Source organism: Melopsittacus undulatus, chromosome 9 (assembly GCF_012275295.1).
Source record: "Melopsittacus undulatus isolate bMelUnd1 chromosome 9, bMelUnd1.mat.Z, whole genome shotgun sequence".
Taxonomy (NCBI): Eukaryota; Metazoa; Chordata; class Aves; order Psittaciformes; family Psittaculidae; genus Melopsittacus; species Melopsittacus undulatus.
Genome location: NC_047535.1, coordinates 14595686 through 14620886, shown reverse-complemented (window position 1 = coordinate 14620886; position 25201 = coordinate 14595686). Strand labels below are relative to the sequence as shown.

Sequence of the window (25201 nt, the reverse complement as noted above, 5' to 3'; positions counted from 1 at the left end):
GAACTGGTCCCAGACTTGAGGTGTCTTTCCTCTTCTCAGATACCTGGATTCTGTTGACAACAGCATAAACATGACAAATCTCAGCACTGACTCCAGCTCTTTGTGTAACTTTGATAAAGTCTCCTCCAAGTCTGGGTCAGGAATTAAGTTACTGCAGTGCTAGATTGTGATCAGGTTCTAGGACTGTCTATACACCCAGTTCAGCAATAACACTGCCTCTCAATGTATCTGAAATATCTCACCTATAAAATGAGGCTTCATCCTGTGCCTATTTTGGTGTGATACTGGTAGGGCTAGTGCTTGTGCAGCACTTGAGCCAGTCTGTTGAGGGTTTGAACAGGGAGTATTGCCCAAAATCAAAACCTGCCTACAAAAAGCAGTAAGAGTAAATGGGAAGCCCTGGCTGGTGTGGTTGCTGAGATGTGTTTGTTTTGTGTTTTCCAGGCTAAGTGATGCAGGGATGTCTGGCTGTGCTTGCAGAATCTGAAACAGTAACTGTGAGCTGCTCCATTCATCTCAGTGCTTGCCAACTCAGATGCCCTGTGCTGATACTTTAAATAGAGACCAAGTTAACTATTCCACTGCATGTCAAAGTAAGAAAATAGTAAGGAGATGAAAGATCTGCATATTCAGCTGTGATTGAGACTGCATCTCAGCACTGTGAGTACTTGACCTAGGGATCTGTTTCCCTGCCTTCCCCTCCAGCCAGAAATCTATTTAGCAGGACTGAGCCTGACATCTGACCTCTGCTCCTGTATATCCCTTTTAAGCTCCTATGATGGCAAGGGAAGATAAGCCTGCTGAGCCCTATAAGGCTTACAACTCTATGGATCCCAAGGAAGGTGCAGAAATCCTAGGGAGTCCAAGGCAAGTGTGTTATTATGTTCTGAACAGTGCTGCATGCAGCTACCTCTTCCCCCACCCAGCTTGGTTTGGAAAAATGGTATCAGATTTTCCTTTATTCTCTACTTTGTTCTGTCATTTTGTTAAAATCATGCCTCAGATTTGGCTGCATTGTTCTCTCTTGCTTTCATAGATGTGTTTTTCATGTGTCTTTAAGAAGCTATATGAGCCATAAAGCAGAAAACTAGGTATATTCCCTCCCTCTGCATTTTAAATATGCACAAGGAATTTGGTTTCTGATGTGTTTGCACAGTGGATTCTAATCCCCATCTGCAGCATTGCAAGGCTATGATTAACATGGCTTTGCTTTCCTTTCCCGTGGCACCTTTCTGCTAATGAATTAATTCCCACAACTTTCATATGGAACAAAAACATACAGTTAACCTCACTTTGCAGACACATTCAGCTTTTGACTGTTCTGAAATGTACACTGTCCAGTGTATATAAAAATAGCCAGACCTCCAAATCCACAAGCAAAATCAAATCTTCACTGAAAAGTTATTGCTTTTTCCTGTGTAGGATTGCAAACACTTCAGTGGCTGAGCAAAATCACACTAAAGAAGGGATGTATTTGACTCAGATGCTGATAGCCACAGGGATGGACTTGGAAGATTTGCAACTAGAAACTGCTCTTTGCCCATCCTGGGTAAAGCCATGCTACTTCTTTTATTATTGTTATTATTAATAATAGTAGTAGTAGTATGTTTTACTTTTTAGTATTAAACTCATGGCCATAGATTTGAGTAGACACCTCCTTGACCCCTGTCCCTGAATGTCTGGGCAACAGTATCACTGTCTGTCCAAAGCTGCTCTGGCATATGTTTGTTCTGAAATGCCATTCCTTAACTGTTAAAGCCTTTAAAAGTAAAGTAAATGAGGGACTAAGCAATCCCATGTCCAGTGTATGCCATGCTGCTTGAAGCTGCATTGTCTAGCCATTTCATCAGCTTTTGTGCACTGACGTATGGCTCTTCTAAAATGCTTTGAAAGTGACTTCATTATGGAAGCAATGACTTTGATGTTGTGAGCTTAGAAGTTGATGTGGAAGCCTGTCTTTGGTGAGCAGGACTGCTTGGGTTGTATCTTGGAAAAGGAGGATCCTCTTGAGTCTTTCTGCCTTTGCTGAAGGCTTCAGGTAAGTTTCCTGCCTTATCCTTCCCTTCATGGGTATCAAATGCTATTTGTCTTTTCTAGTCTGAGTTTCTGCTGCTACCTCTGAAAAAAAGTTTAAGTGTCTGTTCTACCCCAGGATCAGCTATTATCAAACTGCATCATCTGTCACTAAAAGTAATTTACACTTCCTCCCATCTCATTAATCTTACCCTTTTGCTTTCTCCTTCTGCTGAGGTTCAGGATTACAAAAGCTCTGGGCCTTCCTTAATTCCAAAATCACAGTTGCTTCTTTGGTGTCTGCCATTTCTCTCAGGAAAGTGACATCAGAATTAACGAGAAGGACCCTTTCTAAGTGCTAGGCTGCAAATGAGAGAAGTGAGGTCAAAAACCAAACCCATAAACTTCTCAGAGGAACAAATCAGCCCTCTGCTAGGCACAAACACTTGACTGAATGTACCAGGAGATTTACTCAGCGGTAGAGCTGGGAATACAGCAGACATGGAAAAGGCATTCACAGGAAGAAAAGGACTAATGTAAACTGAAATTCATCTGTTCTCAGGAACATAATTTCTTTAAGCTCCAAACAAGCCTTACTATCATCAAAGCCCATCTATGCTATGTCTTTTTTAATTTCCTTCTTAGTGGCTCATCCTGAGCTCATCTGTCCTTCGAATCCTTTCACCCCTTGCTGCTGGCTTTCTGTCTCACCAGGAACATGGCTAGCTGGAGACAGGACTGGCAGTAAATGCTAATGGGAAGGAAAATTTTGGTCTGAACTGTTTGCCTCCTTTTTCCTGACAGTTTTACCCTCAAAAGCAATGAGGAATCTGCTGAGTGTTTTCTGAGAGTTTCAGTTAAGTTAGAAAACTTGTCATATTTCAATGAAAGGGAGGGGAAAAGAAACAGAGAAGGTTACGAAGGTCTGTTATCTTCATAACAGAGAGGTTTGGCCAAAGTTCAGATCCGTAGAAGAGGAAATCTAGCTGTATGATAGAGGAAGGTTCCCATTGTGATGAAGATGTACATGCAGGAAGAAAAGTAGAAAAAGAAATGCTGCTAACATGCAATATAGATCAAGGGAACTTAAAAGCATCTGTAACAACTGGAATCTGATACAGTGCTCTTGAGGGTCTTTACCAGGATTCATTTCCTTTATTACCCAGATAGTCAAGTCTTCCCATGTGCATTCATTTTGGTCTTGGGTGACTGAGGATTTCCTGAGTCATCTTGAGACCAACACGAGGTTCATGTCAAAGCCCCATAGCAAGTCCCTGAAGGATGAAACAGGAATGAGTCAGATATGACAAGCTACACCTCTGAAACAGCCTGTCTATTCCAGGGAGTGAGGCAGGCCCAATGTGTTCTTTAGGTCTTATCACAGAAATGAACTCACAGCTTGCACAATGCCTACTAAACACAGAGAAGCAAAACAGAATTTAGAGGAGTGGTGGCTGTGCAGCTGCATGTTGCTTCTTGAAGCCTGCAACAAAAAGGCGGACTGAAGGAGCTGGGAGCAGTTCTAGACCAGACTTAAGCACTATATGGCTTGCAGGACACACTTGGCCAATGCAGCAACCAGTTTGGCCTCCTAGGTGGTCAGGAGACACCATGATGTTGGAATTGCTGGGTGCATGAGAGAAGTTCTCATGCATTCAACAAGCTGGGCAGCTAATGCAGGCAAGGTGTCCCCAGCCAGCACACATGCAGTTATCAGCTGCCAAGAGTGGGGTGTCGCAGTCAACGGAGAGCCAGAGGAAAGGGAAGACGGATGAGAATGAGAAGACCAGAGGCAGTGATAGTGGCAGTTCTGGTAAGATATGACAAGTGGTGCAGTTTGAACTTGCTCAGCCTATCCACCTATCTACTGCAGAGAGGCGTTCTAGGCCAAAATCCTGTCGTGTGAGGGAGATAGGGCTGAGTCACTAAATTCATTCCCCTGCTGTTTCATGCATCACATCATGTAATGCCTGACAAAGTCTGATTTGTTTAGTTTTGTCTCTGGTGTTCCCATAGAAAGGCTCCTGTGGGCCCACCCTTTCTAAAAGGATTAGTTATAATTTTCTGCTGTTAACTTGTAGCTGTTTTGCCCTTATACCTTCTTTTGTCCCTGAAAGGTCTTGACTCTGCCTCTTGATGCATCAACTCACAAGCCATATCCACTCTGTCTTCACTTTGCAGGCCCCGCAGTCTGAGCCAACATGCAGCTCAGCCCTTCTAGGAAAGGTGAGTTGCACACACTGTGCAATGGGAGTCTTTCAAATGATACCTGAAAAAAAAAGACATCTTTCACCTCCATGGACTTTCTGGTATCTTTCTTTCAGAGTATTTAACCACCGCCAATCCTTCCTGGCTTTTGTAGCTAAGTGTGTTCTTTGCAGCTCTCTGTGATGGAAAGAGGAGATTTCAAGCCCACAAATCAGTAAGACCGACTCCATATGCTCAGAGTTGGGCATGTGCATAACTGTGTTTCTGGATCAAGATTAGAGTTCTCACCACTTGACAAGATTCAGCTTGTGCTTTGTGAAGTGCTGCCAGTTTCTCTGGAATTAAAGATTTATATAAAATATCAATGTTGAAAAAAAATCAATTCTCTGTTCCAGGTTTGTGCATGTGCAAGTGTGTAATGCATTAATTAAGAGCTGGTTGGGAAACAAGAAACTGCAACTGGTATCACAGTGCTCTCTTTATGCCATGTGAGAGATGATCCTTGTTTCCCAAAGAGCTGATCCAAAATTAAGATGGAAAGGGGCAAATAAAGGTGCAGAGAGGATTTTTCTAGTGTCAGGAATTGACAGAAATACAGGCAGCACCTCTGGATCCCTGAATGTAGCGAGTGTTCACTCTACGCTGCTTTCATGCTTTGTGATGCTTTTTCTGGGAGTAAAATGCACAATTACAGAGGAGCTTAAATGCAACACTAACACATTTTTTTTGGCCTCTGTGTTGCTGTTTTCCAGCCTGCAACTATCGACACCAGGTTTTACTTGTATCGATCCGTCTGGAATATGGGGCAGGCGTTTCTGGTTTGCTTTGGCAGACCTCGAGGAGGGCTGGCAGGACTCCGGGATGACAAGTGCGAACCCAAGCTCCAGGTTTTGCTCGGCACAATCTAACAGCGCGGTGGGGCAGGAGCACCGCGGGGCTGAGGCACGGCAGAGGAGGAGGAGGAGCAAGCACTGCGGGGCAGAGGGCTCTGCTGTCCGGGCCCGAGGGGGCCGGTGCCCTGGCAGGGGTCGGAGCAGCCGGAGCGGTGGCAGCGCTGCCCAAGGTCGGCCCCTGGGCGGAGCGAGGGGCTGGCCCGTTGCGGCCCCGCTGCCTGTGTCCCGAGAGGAGGGCCGGGCGAGGGCGGGGCGGCGGTGGGCCTGGCCCAGCCCTCCGGGAGGAAGGGGAAGGGAAGGGGGGTGCGGGCTGCGCTGTTGCCCTTTTAAGCGAGCGAGTGGGTGCAGGAGGCTGGTACAAAGGGAGCTGTCGCCGCGCTCGCTGTCCCCCCGCCGGCTGGGGCTGCCCCGGCACCCTCCCCCCTCCCCCCCCGCCATCTTCCGCCCCGCAGGCGCGGCCGGGGCCAGGGTCGGGCCGGGCTGAGGCGGAGGAAGCGGCGGAAGAGCGGGCGAGGCGGCGCAGGCCCGGGCCCGGAGATGAGGCCAGGATGTCGGTGTCAGGGCTCAAGGCCGAGCTGAAGTTCCTCGAGTCCATCTTCGACAAGGACCACGAGCGCTTCCGCATCGTCTCCTGGAAGCTGGACGAGCTCCACTGCCAGTTCGTGCTTCTGCCGCCGCCGCCGGGCTCCGGCCCGCAGCCGCCGCCACCGCTCACCATCCACTGCAACATCACGGTGCGGGGCCGGGGCACGGCCCGCCCTCGCCATTGTCTGCGGGGCGCGGGGAGGGGGCGCAGCCCCACCACGGGGTGACTCAGCACCGGGGGGGCCGCGGCCTCCGCCCGCCGCGGTGCCGGGGGGGCTGCCGAGGGGCCTGGGCCCGCTTCTCCCGGGGGGCTCCGGGCTTCCTCCGCACCGCGGCCCTCACAAAAGTTAGGGAGCGGGCGCTCGGCTTCTTCCCCTCCGAGGCACGGCCCCGCGGTCCTTCGGGGGGTTCCCCTGCGGGGGCGCCGACCGGAACAAAGGGCTGCCGGGCCCGGGGCAGAGAGGAGAGAGCCCCCCGCGCAACGGAAGGGTGCCGGGGAGGGCGGAGGGTCTGTCCCTGGCCTCCCCCGTCCCTGTGGTGTCCCGGAGGGGCACGGGGCGCGTTTCCTCTCTGCCCCGAGCGGTGGGAGCCCGGGCGGAGGGCGAGCGCTTTACTGAGTGCGCCACACGGCCGCGGCCTGGAGCCGGGCGGCCCGCCCTGACCCGGGCGGGCCCGGCGGCGCCCGGGCCTCCCCACCACATCGGTCAGTCCGGAGGGCTCCGGGAGGGACGGGCAACTTCTCTCTATTGCCATCGTGAGGGGGATAAAACATGGCCTTTAGTCCTCTGAACAGTTGCTGCATTATGGTGGGGGCGTTTAAACTTGAGAAGGAGCTTTGAAAACCTCGATGAGGCTGAGGGACTGCTACTTGAACGGGGTTTGTTTCTGTGGTGGTTTTGTTTTGTTTCTGCCCCCTTCCTTAAATTCCTTGGGATCTGTTTGTTTTGCATGGGTGGAGGGGAAGCAGCTTCATGTTCAGTATCGTGTGCTACGGTAAAAATCCTCTGTGTTTAGGAAAGTTTAGGGCCTAAACTTCCCAAAGAATTTGATTATATCGGGGTCTGTGACTCATGTTCAGGAAAGTGCTGGAGGTTCCTTTTGGTTGGACTGGTTATAGTGCTAAGTGAATTTTAAAGCCTTGCCAAGATTCATCGGAAGAGTAGAGTATTGAAAGACTTCAGCTGGTTGAAAATAGGGTTACTACATCTGGGTTTGAAGGAGATAAGCTTTAGAGCTTTTTTGTCTTTTACCTAAAAAATGAAAGCTTCAAATGGTATGCAGGTAGAACCATGCATGTAAGTACTGAAAGATGAAAACGTGCATATAAACCAAGCAAATCTAATAGTCTTGATTGGAACTTAGCTTGTCTTAAAGTAACTTTATTAAGTTAGCGTTGTTAAAGAGGATCTTTCAAGTTTCAAGTTACTTGTACTGAGAAGTCAGTTCTGGGACATGGTCATGGGGCAGGTGTTTGTTTTACTGGACACTGGTGCATAGTTGTAAGTTATAAGATGGTTTCTATGGTAAAATAAGCGAGATGCTTTGGTGTTCTTGTTTTTAGAATGACCTATCAGATGATGGATTGTGTGATTTCTTCAGATACTTTTTATTCAGTAGAGGGTGTTTAATCTCAGAGAAGTCAGTTGTTTCTTTCCACAATATCATCTGTTTCATAAGTCTTTCCCTAAAGAATAAAATTAGAGGTCTGATGATTAGGCACCTCAGTTGCCAGTTGAATTTGGGGGGTTATTCCTAATTAATCAAGTGACACCTAACAGGGAAGCCAGCAGCAATACTGTGAGGTGTTTGATGCCTTGGATTTGTGCTGTGGTGTACATCTGCAGCTGAGGCTGCTTCTGTTGTAGCCACTTTTGGTAGTATTTTTTTTTTTTAACTTACAAAGAAATATGCCCATTTTCTTGTAGGCCTTTGCATGAGGTGTGTCTGAGCAAACAAGAAAGGCTTAGGTCACTCTTGGCATTTTTATGTCTTTAATGAGGGAACAGTGTCTGCAATCTGCTATTACAGTCATTTGCCCTGAAGGTCAAGAGGTCTTTCACATGCCATTATAATGGTGGCATATGAACTTGCAAAAAGAACAGGAAAAGAGAGGTTTCAAACATTAGGGCAGAGACTTCTGCTTTCAAAAAAGGCTGTGTCCAGCTTCTTGAAATGTCTGTTTCATAGGTGTCTGTATGCAGCCTGGTGCTTTCTAGTATTGACTAATTCTCGACTCTTCGAGGTAGATAGCTGTTTTTCCCATCTTTTAAAAATAAATGGGAGAGGGCAACCTGAGATACCAAGGTGGCTCTCTTGAACAAGTGGGCAGCAGATGACAGAGCCAAGAAGAGAAAGCTGACCTCTGGACTTGTGTCCTATTTTTTGACACAAGTGTTAGAACTCTGAAGTGTGACAAAAGTGATTTTCCTTGCACACACACACGCTGAATTGAGTCTCTTGACCTCAGTTTTTTCTTGTTTCTAGTTTTTTCTGTAGGTACAGTAAAGCAGAAAAGCATAAGTCTTGTTTACTGAGCTTCACTGGATCTGCAGGTACTGTAGGAACTAGAACCTGAAATGGCAGTAGGAGCATGCAAAAGCTGGTAGGGCTGTTAGCGACAGCTGTAAAGTTGTTGGTAAATACACATTCTTGGAGAGACCCATGCTTTGCATCAGAAGCTGCTATCTCAGTGCTCTGGATTTACGGTGCAAATATGTAATTTTACCCATCTGCTTCTCCTAACAAGGAGCAATACTGATCAAACCAGGATGTTCCCCTTACTCAACAAAAGTTTACAGATTGTGTGTCTGGATGCTCAAGAATCCCATTAAGGGGAACTGTAAAAACAAACCTCAAGAATCACTTTTCTTTGTGGTTCTGTTTGAGTACCTCAGTATTTAACTAGAATGAAAGCTGTCTAGCAGTGTGTACAGCTGCTGAAGTTAGTGGATGGAGAAAACCTGCTATGGAAGGAAGCTTCCACAATAGCACCTGCACCAAGTCTGAGAAGAGACCTTATAACTAAGCTGTTCCAGTCTTCACAATGCATCTCTTTCTTTTCTCCAGTCTAGAGAGAGGAGGCAGAGGAAAAAGGAAACGCTGTTCTGGAGAGGTGTGGGAGAATGTCTGCTTAGGACCTGCATGGATCTCCACAGGTTTCCTAGTCTGAATTCCATAGTTTGATTAGAAGTCTGCCCTGGTATTTCTCACTGAGATGACTCTTCTGTTTCGTGAAGTGACAAACTTTGTCCGAGTCTGTACTTCATTATTTCTGGGAGTGACCCATATTGGAACTTTAATGGTTAATCAGATTAATTTAACAGAGGCACTTTAGGGTGGAGTCATACCTGTCAGAAATACTGCTGCTTATTCCTGAGAACTGTCTAATTATTGAACTTGTTCAGGCTGTGTACGTTCACATTCCCGTTCTGTTATGCCAACAGCAGTGTCTCCGTTCTGAAGTTTTGTTTCTGGTTTTCTCAGGTTTTCATTTAACAGCAACATTCCAGTTAATCAGGTTCAATAAGTGTCCATTACAAAGTATATGAATTGATCCTGTTCTGCATGTTTTTTGAAACAGTATCAAAATAGTGGCTTCAGAGGAATGTGTGTGTGGATCGTGACTTGAGCTGTATTTCAAAGCAATCTGTAGTTTGGGTTGGTACCTTATCAGACTTATGTCATAGTATTCCAAAGGGTGTATTAGAATGATTCAGCCTTATCCTTGTTAGTGCAAGAAGAAAGAGTGACTTGGACTGCTGTGAAACATCTTGTATTTTTTACATAATCTCATCAGAGAGAAACTGGATATTAATATCTCCACCCATACACACAAAACTACCATTGAAATTCTGCCCTCAAGTAGCACTTGCAGGTAGAATTGGGTTTGTGCTAGCTCTGGGTGGGAGCAGATTTTGCCTGAAACAGATGCTGGATTCTGATGTGCAGTGATAGCCTTCACATATTAACAATTCAGTTCAGGTGGTAGGGCTGGCTCCAGTACACTCTTGATTCTCTGCTGGAAAGAAGTATCATGTGCTTTCACTGAAAAATAGCCTGCTGCTAAATCAGAGTTAGAAGCTGCTGTGAAAGACTTTAAAGATTGCCATCTACAGATAACTGCAATTGATGGGAGATGTCTGTATTTTCCTTTCTAAACCAGAATAATGAGAAACTTTTGATAAGTTGGGTATATGCAGAATGTTTGAGTGTGTTAGAATATGCAATAGTTCTTCAAAGACATTAAGATTTTAAAGCTAAACAGTCCTAGCTAATGCCTAGATGACTGATAACCTTTAGAACAGGCTGTTTATTTGTACACAAACTAACCACACAATGAATGAGGGGTTCAGTTCTGATCACTAGACATTCTCTAGTACGTGTTGAGACCTTTGTCTTGCAGCAGATGGATACCAGGACTAATTAAAGCATACACAGCTTTATCTTGACTGTATGTGCTTTTCTAACTAGAATTAGGGGTACTTGGTGCTTTACAAAAAGGCATGTGAGTTAACTGTTACAAATGTAACTTAGGCAATAGAAATTGAGAAGTTTAGTCTTGTTTAACAAATTGTAATTAAGCAAACAAATACTGAAAGAGTGAGGATTTTAACTTCTTTTGTACACCAAGACTGCAATTGGAAAAAGAATATTGCAAAAAAGAGTAGGAGGAATATTTTGTGTCTGGAAGACACAGGACCTTATTTTGACCCCACAGCTTAGCTGTGCTCAGCAAAAGGCTATATCTAGTACTTGAGGATGTTGCAGGTTGTTGTTCTGTCTCTGTAATGTATGAAGTGCTCCTAAAGCATCCTAGACAGCCACAGTGGTGGACTTCAGATATAAATGTTGGCTTATGGTGAGGTTTTAATGTACAGGAAATTGCATTTACTTCAAATGGATTACTCGTGTGAGTTAACGATACAGTGATTTCTGAACTGGGACTTTTGTGGTCCTCAAAAGAGCTCTCCTTGCACTTTGATAATTAAAAGAAGTTCTTAATAAAAGTATTATCTTATTTTTACTCATCATGCTTCCTCATTGTAACTGTTCAGGAGTTTTTTTCAGAAGACTGAAAGATACCTGGTACTTTCTGTGTATTTCTGAATATCCTCCAGTTCCTAAGAGACTAACTTAGAGTAGGGCTACTTTGTAACAGCAGCAGGAGTGTGTGAGATAGTTGTCTTTGATTTGTGTTGGCAATGATATTTACTTTGTATCAAAACTAGAGTAGCTGTAGTTAGTCTTACCCTAGACCTTCCTCTTGCTCCAAGAAGAGCATGTGCTTCTGGTCTTGATTTTCATCTGCCATGAGGGCATGCTAAGATTTAGGTTTTTCTGTCTGACCTTTTCATCAATGAAATGAGAAAAATCAGGGAGTGGTGTAGAAAGTGAATTCTGTTCTTGAAAATAAGGTGGCACTTCCCAATTCAGCGTGGCAATCTGTCTGCAGTGGAACTCTGTAACATCAGAATTTACCAATGGAGTTGATCAAGTGTGTTTCCCAAAAAGTGTAACTTCATTCTGTCAGACTTAGACTACACTGTACCTGTGAGTGTGTGTTCTGTGTTATGCCAGGGGATACTGTGTGTTGATGATGTGCTGATCTGCAGTGTGAGTGCAGAATTACAGTTGTTTTGAAGAACAAAGTATGATTGTGTCCTGTGCACTCTAATACTGGTGTTGCTCGCAGACCAGCAAAGGCTATGTGCCTTGTGTGGTGGCCAGAATTGTGTTTCCTGGATTAAGATCCTGGCTGGCATGTAAAATTCTTTACTGGGTTAGTGTTAATCTGGATCACTTCCCAGTCTGGCTGACTGTGTGGCTGCACAAACAGCTGTCCTGCCATAGCAGAGGGCACAGGGGCGAGGGAAGTGCTGGGGAAGACTGCTGAAGCCAGCATTCCTGACAGAGGAGAGCTGCTTGCCAAGCTGCTGAGTTTTTAGCAGCGCTTGGGATAGCTCAGTAGTAGAATACCCAAGCTGGTGTCCGTCTGGTGGGCATATAGCAGGGTCTGGTTGGTGACAGTGACTGCTTAAATGGAGAGCTGGACCAGACAAACTGGAAAGAGTTTGCTTGTAAAATGAAATTCATTTCAGGAGAATGGAAGATATAAAGATGGAGGCAGTTCTTTAAATAGTGTTTTTAAGAAAGAGAGGGGGGCAAAACTTCTGGGTAGCAGCAAATGTTTGTTGAAGCTGACTAATTAAAATAGCTACTAATGTAGTTTTGCCTCTGAGTGGACTACTGTTCAGTGCTGTCAGGTTGTTTGCCTGTATATACTTTTGGAAAGTTACAACCCCCTGAATTTCTGGCTGAAGTTGATTTTTATTTCTTTTATTTATTTTTTTCCCCCTTGAGACTATGAATGGTAATACACTGCTTAAGAGACACCATAGCTGATGATAGTGTGCATTCCATTGTATTTCTTCAGCTGCAAGCTTTATAGGACAAACTGAAATGACCTTTCACCAGCTCATAGAAGACAACGGGGAAAATTAAAGGGCTGTTTATAGTAAGGAGAGGTTGTTTAACATTTAGATCTTATACATGCATGCTTGTATCCATATCCCAGGCACAACTACAGGCTGGACAAAGAAGAAATTCAGAGCAGCCCTGCAGAGAAGGACTTGGGGGTGTTAGTCAACGAGAAAATGAACATGAGTCAGCTTCAGTGTGCCCTTGCAGCCCAGAAAGCCAACTGTATCCTGGGCTGCATCAAAAGGAGTGTGACCAGCAGGTCGAAGGAGGTGATCCTGCCCCTCTGCTCTGGTGAGACCTCACCTGGAGCATTGTGTGCAGTTCTGGTGTCCTCAACATAAAAAGGACATGGAACTGTTGGAACAAGTCCAGAGGAGGGCCATGAGGATGATCAGGGGACTGGAGCACCTCCCATATGAAGGCAGGCTGAGAAAGTTGGGGCTGTTCAGCCTGGAGAAGAGAAGGCTGCATGGAAACCTCATAGCAGCCTTCCAGTATCTGAAGGGGGCCTACAGGGATGCTGGGGAGGGACTCTTCATTAGGGACTGTAGTGATAGGACAAGGGGTAACGGGTTGAAACTTAAACAGCAGAGGTTTAGACTGGATATAAGGAAGAAATTCTTTACTGTTAGGGTGGTGAGGTACTGGAATGGGTTGCCCAGGGAGGTGGTGAATGCTCCATCCCTGGCAGTGTTCAAGACCAGGTTGGATGAAGCCTTGGGTGATATGGTTTAGTGTGAGGTGTCCCTGCCCATGGCAGGGGATTGGAACTAGATGATCTTAAGGTCCTTTCCAACCCTAACTATTCTATGATTCTGTGATTCTATATTACTTTCACTTGTGCTGATTAGAATAGTTCTAAGTTGATCTTTGCTGGAAGCAAGCATACCAGTTAACATAAGTCTTCTGATTTCTTGTTTTCAGCTGTAATCTTCAAGTGTGTTATTAGAATAATGCTCTTACATGTTTTGTTTCTTTTTGTTATCTCATGCATATGAGACATCCTGGTGTATTCAGTACTGTAGTGAGTGTGCGAGTTCTTGAGATGTACTAATCTCTCTAATGTTTTAACCCCTCTGAGAGAAAGAGTCCAATACTGTTGCACATCTTGCAAAAGTTTCTTTAGTGTGCATGTAGAAAGGTAGAAACCTAAACTCTACCAGAACCTGCACAGTGGCATTAGAAGCAAATTAAAGTTATCCTGTGCAGTGGTGCCGAAGATACCGCAGGCTTGCTTGGAGTTTTTGGAGTAGGGAATAACTGGGGTAAGAGTGTGGTATTCAAGTGATTAATGGTAAACATTGGTTGAACTCTGTGGTATTGAAATTGTATGTGGGACAAAGTTCCATCTAAATGGCTCTAATCTGAAGGCCAGTGACTGAGCAGTGGTCAGAGCAGCTGTGTTGGTGTTGCTGTGAGGGAATGTGGTGTCCAGTGTCAGCAGGAGAGCAGCAGAACCTCTGCTAGCGATGCGTGAGAATGGAACATCCCTGTGCCTGCAGATGTGTCTGGAGCACAGCAAATCTCTAAAGGCAAGAGATGGAAAAGAGGAAACCTGTTCTCAGGGGGCAGGGCACAGTGCCTTTGGAAGGGGGCACTTTGGAAGAGGTAAAGATGTAAATTCCTGAAGGCTAAGAGAATGGAGAGGAGAAAGGGGAAGACTGGAGTTCTGGGTGACAGCAGAAGTGACATCAGACTTTGCATGCTGTGAGTATCTAAGTGGTAGAGGCAAGAGCAGATCTGTTAGGAAACATTTTTTTTGAGTTAAATCAGGGAAGGAGTGACATGTTCCACCTTAGTTACAGCACTTTAGTTCTAGCCATCTTAGAAGCCTTTTTTTGCTACTGTGGCTTTGTGACACTAATGTTAATATCCTTTCTGAATGTGCTTGTTTGTGTAGCTGCAGAAGTAGGTACTAGTAACTCCCAATGATTAGAAAGAGTTGATATTTTTTTTCACATAACCAGATTTCCTTCGGGAATATGAGCATATAAGATTCTGTGCTACTGGCAGAGAAAGAGTGTATGAGAATGAGTGTGAGAGAATCAGACTTGCAAAGTACCTTTCTCTGTAGCACATGTGTCTAGCTGCTTGTGAGGGAAACCATTGCCAGCATGAGTGCTTGTACAGTGCACACGTTGAAGAAGAGAACTGGTTGTGGCTGAGGGCTCTGCAACAACCATCCTCTGACAACTGTCGAGATGAGAGTCCTGGCACCCCGTGGGGTTTTGTGTGTGAGGAACAAAACAGGTTGTTGTGAGGTGCTATGGCGAAAATCTGGATTCCAGTCTTGGCTCTACAGCCTTCTTCCTGATAAGCAAGTCAGCCTTCAGCGATGCTGTGTTCTTTGCTTGATTTTCGGTGTGGATGATCTGTGATGTTATTGTTGCTGTTGGAAGTGTTGGCAAAGGAATGTTCCTTAGCTCACTTAGCTGGTTTGGCCCTCAACAACAGTTTTAATTTTCAGAGACCATGCTGCTTCTGAACATCTGTCACTTGCTATGCTGTTGGCTAAATCATGCTTCGCTTTAACAGAAGAGTTGTGTTTGAGTCACAGCATGTTAGAATTTTGTGGATTTTACACTGGGTCCATACAGAAGCGTTTAGAGCGTTTCTCTTTTCTGTGAGTTTCTTGGAGTGGGTAGGTGGCATGCTGCATCATGGTGGTGACCTGGAGAATAAAATGTTGCTTTGCAGTAAAGATCAGTAACTATGCTTCTATCAGAAAAGTGCCTTATTTGCTTTTATGCTCAAAGTTTGTATTTAAATTCTGTGTAGCTATCTTATACTGGACAACAAGTTGTCTGTGGCCTTTTGTTTGGAGTGCGTCATGCTGTGGCAACCAGGAGTGTGATAAAGCTGTTTTTCCGAAGGTTATGTGCAGTTTCACATACTGGAATCAGTATGGATACTGTGCTGCACTTGCCTTGTTCCCTGGAGAGTGTGTGGGAGATGGAAACCACGACCCTGTTAGTTGTGTTTGTATACTGTGCTCCTGAAGGTATTCAATTCTGCAGTGATGAGTGTATTAGCAGAACCTACCTGGAGCAGGATTATGGGATTCCTTCACCTACCTCCTGCAAAGCTGCAAGATGATTAAGCTCTTGCAAGCTCCAGGGGTCTGACCAAAGCATGCTGCTCCACCTGGGATGGTCTTGTATGGGCTGTGGCTGTCAAAACAGTCATTAAGCTTGAGGGTAGAATTGCAGTAATTTTCTGTGTTTGAGAAACACGTGTATTTTAGTCAGTGGAACTTGCTGCCTCCCCAAATAAATGCATGAGTTGTAAAAAGTATTCTTGTTTAACTGAGTCAGGCTTTGACTTCAGGAGGAGTGTAAAAAAATGAAAGCTAATACAAGCTTGCTTTCTGTGCTCTCTGTTTAGGTGAGTTCTAGTGAATAAGACATCCTTCTGCTTATACGCATTGAGTAAGTTAGTAGTATGTTGCATGCAATTTTAAAATTGAAAAGGAAAAGCAATTTGAAGTTTTCCTCTTGTTCAGTAGAGATAGGTAAAGTTCACTTTGCTTTCTTCCTACCTCTAACATTAAATTGAATTGTTAACCCCACCCCCATTGCATACACTTTTCTTGTCTTTTTAGGACCCTGGATCTCTGAACTCCTGGATTCTTATAGAAATGACAAATCTTTTATATGTAAAAGTATAAATTTTCACTTGAACTTGGAAACGCAGTGTTAAAATGTTGTAGCGTTCAGTAACTCAGTCTGTACAACAGAGAAAATAGTGATATCTTGGTGTTTGAAAATGCATATTTAAGCTTTAGTGACTTGAGTAACTTTTTTCAAGGAGCTGTAAGTATCAGTGGCTTATGGACAGCAAGCTCAACTTTAGCTCTAAGAATATCTTCTCAAATCCTGATATTTTTGTTAATATTAATTCCATGGGTGTTTTTCCCTCTAAAGGCAGTTGACACAGCTGAAAAATTCACAAGTAGTGAATGATTGACTTCATTTCAGATAGTATGTACCAAATGGTAGCTGATTGTAGAGTTTAATCTCTAGTATTTGTTTTAAATGTTCATGTAGGTTGTGTATATGATTCCTAACCAGTAGGACTTGAGTTGGTTTTGTTTTTTTAATCTAATTCTGCTATTTAATTCAAACAAACTTAGTAGCATCAAGGTGTCTGCTGGGACAAAGACATCTGTATTTGAGATCAGTTACTTGACTGTTTATAGCTGCAAATATGTTCACCTTGAAAAGACTCTATTAGTCCTCTGAGAAGTCTTGCTACAGTAGGATTGTCTGACTTTGTCACCTGGAGTTGTGTGAGCTAGAACAGTCTCCTGCTTGCCTTCTCAGAGCAGTTAATCTGTTTAAGAGATCTGTGGGTTTGACCTTCTGTTGGTTGCAAGTAAAGGCAGGTGGACAAAACGTTTTGGGACAGAGAAGATACAAGCTGGAAGTGCTGATGCAAATCAGCTCAGTTTTAGTTGTAGCTGGTATAAGGACAGAACTGGGTTCTGTCAGTGATGGAGATTTTGCAAAAACTTAGAAACGGAAAAGAAATTTAATTGGTTGATGTTTGTTCAGCCAGTATATAGAAGGACTTTTAAAAGGACACCAGCCCCCCCCCCCCCCCCCCTTTTATTTAACGTGATCTGGAAATTAAATAAAAGATCTATCAGGATGTAATTGTACTATTTACATGATGATGCTGAAGGTGTGTGTTTAAACCTCCTTTCCTACCATTTGGCTGTGACAAAATGCTTCTGTTGTGTACAAGGAGACATGGTTCCACTATTACCTTAGCAAACAGTGTACAGATTGTGCTAGTTGTAGGGATTTGATCGTAATGTGTTAATTTAGGAACTTCTGCAATACTGTTGAAATGGTGTGATTTAGAAAGAGCTCATTTAAAGTCTCTTACATCAAAATGGTGTTGCTGCAGCTTTACAGAACAGGATAAAGATTATATAACACTGCAAGTAAAACAGGCTTTTGTTAAGGATGAGAAAGCTTAGATAGGATATACTTAGCTGAAAGATCTGTAAAAAAAGAAAAAAGCTGTCTTAATGTATGTGTTTCTGGTATCTGCTGTCACTTTTTGCTGGTTTTTTTTTTTTTGGTAAGCATAATTGTTAGTAAAATATAAGTAGACCCTTTTACAGAGGCTGTAGTGGAACATCTGAGTAGTGAGATGCAGTGTGGATTCTTCTGAGACACTGTGGTTTTCCTAAATGATTCAATAGGTTTGGAAACTGTTCCAGTGGTGGGAGCACGGGGCTTTAGTCTCTTTGTATTCTGTGTGTTTATTAGGGGGCTAAATTCTTTTGCTGCATTCTGTTACAGAAGCATTTGTGTTGACAAAGCTCCCAGTCTGTCCTGGTGTTAATACAAAGACTCTCTAGAAGTGATGATCCCATGAATTGAATTGTATCTGGGTTGGCTGTAAACATCCAGCCTTTGTCCTGTGGCCTCGGTACATGCGAGATGTGATGTCATGTCTTACTGAGCAGTTGTATTCGCTTTCCAAGCTGTACAGCATGCATTAGCCTGTGAAAGCATTGGGGCCTTTGCCCCTTGTGATGAGTTTTTTTTGCTTTTACTTCTAGGGAGCAGGAAAATGTCATGTTACAGCAGTTACATAAAAGATCTCAAACACTTAATATGGGTGATACCTGTGCAGCTAAGCTAATTACACAATCACTGTATGTCAGGTGTGTTGTGAAAGGTCAAAAGTGGTGGGGTTTTAGCCACTGAGAATTAACAATAATAATATAGTAATTAATATTCTAGGGTTTCTCTCTCAAAATGGTGCCTTTGTATTTGAGAAGCTTGTGTTTCTTGCATAAGTCAAATCCATCTCTCTATAGGGTGCAGATATGGAAGGAAAAGCTGACTTAAGTCTCTTGACAGAATTAGCTTGTGTTTAGTTCAGGTGTTTGACCTTGCAAACCACATTAGTTTTTCATTGTGTGTTATGGTGTTACAAGCTCATGAGCTTGTTTAAATCTCAGGATCAGAATGTTTGAATTTTGTATGTGAGTTCTCTGTTTCAAAATATAGTGACTCATTTCCATGTGAAACTCAGCTGTTCCAAAAATACAGCTTACAGACCCTGAGAATCTTAGTGCCATATACATTTTTAAGTTAAGTGAACATATTCATTATAAGTCTAAAGAATTAGAAAGTGTTGCCACCAACTGGAAGTTTTTTGCCTTCATTACAAAAAATGGAATGAGTTGGAATGAGAGCAAAGGCTGAGGAAGGCCTGTCATTCAGGACAGAAGGCATCGGCACCTTCAAGTAGCCACTGTAATTAAACACAGTGGGATTGCTTGTTTATCAAATTTGCACTATTGGTCATGTCCCTGTCTGACAAGGGGTTTGCTGCAAGTGTTTTGGAAGAGATTTTCCTATAGGCCCCCAGGCTGGGAGGGACTCTAACTGGAACCAACAAGTGTTCTGCTGTGGGTTTGTTCATTAAATCCTTCTGGTGGGTAGAGGAGAAATAGAGTTGTTGGAAAAGAATGTAGACAGTGAAGAGTTGAGCTTTACCCTGTAAGCAGCATCAGATACCACGTTCAGTTTTGAACAATAGCCTGACAGACATCTGTTTTATAAGAATCATTGCAATTAATAAACTTGCTTGGACAAACATGTATAAAAATGCTTGATTAAAAAAGGCCAAAAATAACTGTTGGGAGAATGCACATTTCAAATGTTGACTGTATCTGGAGAATATTTTTATCCTAATGAAGATTTCAAGAAGCAGATGGCTCAATAAATCTTGCAAGGGATTTTGTTCGTTCTTTGTATTTAGTGATGGGGATGTTGGTGTAATCTCAAGTCATGGTAGTAGTGTTTACCCTGTTTCATTTCCCTTAATGGAATGAGCTGACCAGAGCAGTTCAGGCCTCAAAAATAGCTGGTTCAAGCAAGTTTTTGGGCAGTAGGGTTGCAGTTAGCAGAGTTTCCCTTCTGATTTTGTCCTGTGCATAAAGATCCAGCATGCAATATGAAGGTTTTGAGGTAAAAATATTGTACTATTGCAGAAGACTTTACAGGTGGGTTGCATGTTATTAAGAATAAGGAGAGTGAGATGATATCAGTACAAAACCTGGAATGATTTTAGTGGAGTGTAGCTCCTAAAAAATAATAATTTGGGTCCTGAGTGGCAGATGGGAGTTGAATCTTTTTGCCTATAGGTATCCTAAGGTCTCTGCTTGGTCTATGGTGTGCCTTGAAGTGAACATAAACAGTTTGTCTATGTAAAGATACCAGCAATATTGTGTTCTCTGAAGCTATTTGCTGGCTGTGATTTAAAAACTAAATGCAAACTTGGGGGAGTTGAGTTTGTTTTAGAAATAAATTTATGCAAAGGCTGCAGTTTTCAGGCCAGGATTCTAGACTTTTGGAGCTAGAGCATCCATGGAGTGTGATGGTCTGTTCTGCCAAAGCTGATGTCCTTGATCTAATCACACAGTTTCTGTTAGGAGGTTCAGCTCTTCAGCTGGAAGGTCAGTTAAGCTTTGTATCATTCAGTGCCAATTGTAACATGCTTGTCTTTTTGTCTAGTTTTCAAATGCCTCATGTTCTGCAGTCTGATAAACACAGCGTCTTTGAAATGACAGAAGCTAGTTTAGGTGATGAAGGTCTGTATTCTTTTGGGACTTGCACTTTGAGAGGTTGCTAAGGCTAAGTTTGCTTGGGAATCACTAAAGGCCAGACAGTAACACCCAGGCAGGGATGTTGTCTTCCTCCTGTAAAACTTCTTATGGTTGTCTTGAAAATTACAAAGCAAAAAGTAATGCAGTCAAGAAAGAATGTAGATTCGTAAGTATGTGGTGGAGTCACCTATTAGAGTAGCAGTAGGAACCTTGACTCTTAAATGCTGGAGAATAAAGCATGATTTATTGCTGCTGGAATGAGAAATATGGAATTTTTCCTTTATACTGCAGTGAGGGAAATGAATGGAAATTCCCTTCTGCTATTTAGTAAGACCTGGGGATATGACGATAATATCTGGGTGATAAAACTGAGGTTTAGCAATTTGTCCTCGGCTACTAGAATTTAATTAAATGGGTGAGAAGTAGAGAATGCCTTAACCAAAACAAAATAAAGTAATCCAAACCTGTCAGTGATATGAAGGGACACTTGCTGTTGAGCTGAAAGCTACGTGATTTCCTTCATCCTCACAGCGTTACCAAACCTGTTAGGAAAACAAAATGGAATTGTGTTTTGAAGCCTCTAGAAAGGAGGCAAATGAATTTGCCTTTCCATAGCAAGGGTTTTCCAAGCACCTTTGGAAGGGCTGCATGCTGTGACAGCTGAGTGACAGGGAAATCACTTGTCATGGATTGTATGAATGGTTGTGGGCCATGCCTGTTCCATGTGTTGTAAGTGCCCTAACCATGGCTTGTTCTGGAAAATCATCTGTACTTCTAATCCCGTGAACCCATCTGATCTCACTGTCATTCAGATGTGTTTTGGCACCTGCCTGACAACTGTAGGACTTTAGTGATAGAAGAGAGGTAGTCTGTAAGCTTGCCCGATAGACTTGTGCATAATATATTACTTGAATAATCTGTTAATAGTGGAAAGTCCTCTATGAGCCTTGATGGTACAAAGATCAAATTGCAGATTTTTGGCATCATGATCTCTGTGTTAACCTGCCCTTTGGGGCAGGGGTTGTGGATGGACTGTGTGATGGACTTGAGCTGTGTTGCCTCAGTCTGAGTGCCAGTGCTGGAGTGGTTTGAATGGTGCTGTTTGAGAAGGCAATCTGAAGGCTTCAGGTGTTGTTGCCTTCACAGCTTTTACTTGGAAGAATCCACTTTTTTTATTACAAACTGGCACCCATATAGTTTTATTCTTTGATATGTCCCAGTTGTGATTTCATAGTTTGGTAATGATCACATCTACCGCATGCCTACATTTGTCCCTCCTGCTCCACCCATCCCCAGGATTTTAAGCCTTTAAACACAGTTTCTTATCTATGTCCATCATCTGATAAAGATGAAAATAGGATGAAATACAAAAAGAACCAGTTGGCTGGATTTCTTGCAGCCTCTCTTGCATTGCCTAAAAATGCTGTGTTAAGAGCTTCTCTGTTAGCTGACTTAAGAGTGAAATAAAAGGTGATATTAATACTGTGTTGTGGAATTTTTGGGGTGAATGAGTTTTAAAAGCTTTATAGTTTGGGTTTTTTTTTGTTTATTTATTTGTTGGGTCTTTTGTGTTGTTTTTTAACAGGAGTCTTACCCCTCTTCATCACCAATATGGTTTGTAGAATCAGATGACCCAAACCTGACTTCAGTCTTAGAGCGTTTAGAAGATATTAAGAAGAGCAATACTCTGGTGAGCAAGTGTTTTGGTTGTTTTGGGTTTTTATTGAGCTTTGCCACATTATTAAGCCATCAAATTAGTTCAGTTTGGTTTTTTGGGGGGTGGGGGTATACAAATTTCTGTTCCAAATAACTGATGAACCAAAAATAATCGGAAAGATCTGGGGCAGGGAGGGGAAGATGACTTAAATGCTTGTTCTTTAAAAAAAAAGTTAAATTTCAGCCCCAATAATCACACAGTTTAAAGTTTTCTGAAGTAATTATGCAGTGAAATGCTTAAGAATTTAAAAACTACTGAATAACTCAGCCCTTCTAGAGGTTTCTTTGCACAGAGATAGTTATGGAGGCAAAAGCTTTGTGTCCTTGAGCATGTGTAGTTTTCAAACTATGACTCTAACAGAAAGAATTTGCAGTTTCAGTAAAGACACCTTGGCTTGATAGCTTCTGGTGCATCAGGACATTCCTTAGATAGTGATAACAGTATTGTGACTTTGGATGATTGCTACTGAAAGAAGGTCTTTACACAGATTCTAATGGTAGTTTTGTATTTCAGAAAACTATCAGGCATTATGTCTTATTTGAGTACCCTTTTGATCTAGAGATAAGAGGGGTGTATGTGTGTGTATATATGTAAATTATACATATATATGTATATATGCATATAAAATATATATGTAAAATTAACTTCCCATTCTTTGTGGCAGAAGGATACATCTCAGTACAAATGCTCTTTGTTCCACAAAGAGCAGTAGTGCAGCCTACTGACAAATTTGGTGATTAAAAATGTTGGTTTTCCTCTCCAAATTCAGTGTTAGGGATATCAAATAGCCCGTAAGAATGATCTTTTTTAACAGATGATTTTAACATTTTAGGATTATTTTTGTGTACAGGAACACATGAATGCTCATGATGCATGCAGAGCAAATCTGCAGAATACTGGTTGTTGTATGAATTATGAGCTGGCCTTGATATTCGCCCGGTGTTGGAAAGAATTGGGAATGTTTTTCCTCATGAAATCATTGACCTGTAAAGTTCTCTGGGCTAACATTAAGCAAGCACACTTGATCTTTGCTAAGGATGTTTAAATTTCTGTTTCTAAACGATATTTGGGGTGCATATGACTTCTAGCAGGAATAATTAGGAAACTAACAAGTAAGTGAGAGTCTTCATGGCCTTGCCACAATTAAAAACAAAGGGGCACTGCAGAGAAACATTAGGGTTTTAATGTGTTGGGTGAGGTCTGATCACAGGAGACATAATGTCAGCTGTGTGTTTTCTTCTTGCAACCTAAACTTTAGACTAAACTATATTTAGAAGAATGTTAAATCTCTTAGTGTTTGTGACATCTACCTGGGAAGACCAATGCCAGTATAATAACAGAAAATATGACCAAATCATCTTTTTTCTTCAATACACTTTTCAGAAGATTTTCCAGCTTGAAGCTGCTGTGGCTGGTAGCTTCAGACTAAAGCTTTTAAACAAGATATTTCCTATGTTTAATTACCTACAGGCTTGCTTGCAATAGGTAAGAAAGCTTTTATCACAAACATGCATAGGACTTGCTGTGCTTAATTGCATCTGTGCATAGATTGCTCATGTACGTTTTAAGAAAACAGCTTCTGATATCAAGATTGTACTTGCCCGTATAAAAGCTGATGAGTTGATGTAATAGATATCTGTGGATGACCCATTGCTTTATCAGGAATCCACCCCACATCATGTTATGCCAAGATGAAGACAGATTGGAGTGGTTGAAGAGACAAATACTTTACAAAATCTGACTTCTTTTTTTGCTCAAGGGACTTGGTTTTGTGTGTTTGGGTTAGGTTTTAATCCCTACAACTTCTCCCTGTGCAGTTCCCTCCCTCCTGTTCAACAGTGTTGAAGAAACTTACATGCTGACTTCTTGGAGTCAGGTAGGAAGGGATAAGGGGCTACATGCAGAAATCCAGAGGCTTCTGATTTGTCATGCTATCTCCTAAAAACTTGCGTAGTTCAGTATAAACTTTTAGAATGTTCAAAATCAGTTCATATTTAATATATTGCAGCTGGGAGATCATTTGTGGCATGCTGTTCTGAGCTCATAAAGTTTTTGGGACACTCAGAGTTTGGATAGGAAATTGCATTGGACTCTTCCAGGAGCTCAACAGAGCACAGCAACTGTGTGCTCAAAGCACTGCTAGCACATGTATCCTCATTTAGCATTCTTAAAGGTTATTCTGCCCTTTCTACTTGCTTTGTAGCTTTTGTCAGGTATCACCTGTTTGGGAAGTTGAAGAGCATGCTCTTCAGGCATAAAAGTTTGACAGGGATATATATGTATGGAAGCCTTGTTTGATATGTTAAAAGGAAAACTGTTTTACTATGTTAAAATCATGCCCACTTTTGTTGAAGAATCTTCAGTGGGTCTGAAACTGTGTTACTTCCCTTGGGATCAACATGATGCTGCTTGCTATGAACATTTGTTGTATGCTAAACATGTGGAAAGGTTAAGAATGTGATCAGCACTGATAGCATTGGATTTGGAGGCTTTGGCTGCTTGACTGTCCAGATTGAACAAGTTGAAGTCAGCAGATTAAGGGGCTACAGAATTCTCTCTGACCCCTAGTGTTTCCTGGATTTCCTTCCGCATCCTGAACATCAGCGTTATGTGAGATGTGGTAGGTAGTGAAACTGAGAGCTGCCTTCTAGTGGCTGTGTCATGCAAAAGAGAAATCCTGCTTCAATTTCATGGTTCTTGTATTATAGATATAAGAATAGTTATATATAATCCTTATATAATATATAATAATATTAGATAGTGGAAGTTATAGTTGCAAATTTAGTTGCAAATCTTTACTTTCTGGGTTATTAAGTAGAACTATACGTGATTTGGACATTTTCTTTTTAAAGCCAGTAGTGAAATGGGTCTAAATTCAAATGGGCAGCTTTTACTTCTCATGCTCTCCACACCTTGAGGGCTTAAATTTGCATGGAAGATGCCAAAAGTATAGAATTCCTGGCATAAGTACAACCTGGATGAGCTGTTGTCCCTAAGCACACTGCTGCTGTATTAGGCATTTAAATTTAGTCCCACATGATAGTATTTCAGGAAAGAAGGTTGGCTCTTGCAGACTATCAGTGCAGTAGCAACTGATCATGTACTGGGGTTCATAGAGACAAAATGCAGGAAGAAGCTGTGCTTTGCTTACTGAAACTGCCCATGGTTGCTGAATGTGAGACCAGTTACTGTCACAGACTGCCTGGTAGCTCAAGTGGCAGTTATTTCTTTCCTCTGCTTCTTCTTGTATTCTTCTTCAGCAGTTTACTTCGGTGGTGGGCTAAGATTTATTGATTCATTTATTTTTACATCAATACAGTGTTTGTATATAGGTAGATAGATGTATGTGGAAGAATAAATATGCCTATACTTAGACTACTGAAGCCCATGTTTCTTGGTGATAGAAAACAGGGTGCTTCATTGTGCATCCAGTAGTATGTTAATGTCATTAAAGTGTCCTAAAGTTAGTGCTTTCCTACAGTGTTAGAAATGCATAAAAAGGCTTCCTAATGTAAGATGGGCTTCAGAAAAAATGTTCTAAATTGTTTTCTATTTTCAAGATGTTAACACAGGAAGCAAAAAAAATTCCAAGGTGTTTTTTGTGTTTAAACCAGCATTATGTTGTCCAGGAGAACTACCAACTTCTGAGAACTCCTGAAGCATTAAAAGTTA

General features: G+C 42.5%; 1 protein-coding gene and 1 long non-coding RNA gene across 3 annotated transcripts in view; both read left to right on the top strand.

Annotated features, from left to right (window-relative positions):
* Positions 1-1919: 1919 nt before the first annotated feature.
* On the top strand, positions 1920-5028 carry LOC115945965 (uncharacterized). Its single transcript, XR_004080134.2, has 3 exons — positions 1920-2038; positions 4195-4239; positions 4974-5028. It is a non-coding gene; the product is annotated as an uncharacterized lncRNA (long non-coding RNA).
* Positions 5029-5416: 388 nt separating this feature from the next.
* UBE2Q2 (ubiquitin conjugating enzyme E2 Q2) overlaps positions 5417-25201 on the top strand; it is a 48787-nt gene continuing 29002 nt past the window's right edge. Inside the window, exons 1-2 of one of the 2 annotated variants that reach the window (XM_034065921.1) lie at positions 5417-5848; positions 21398-21502. In XM_034065921.1, the coding sequence (XP_033921812.1) occupies positions 5663-5848; positions 21398-21502 (291 nt within the window). In that variant the 5' untranslated portion in view covers positions 5417-5662. The remainder of the gene's footprint in view (positions 5849-21397; positions 21503-25201) is intronic. The other variant, XM_034065922.1, reaches the window with a different exon arrangement.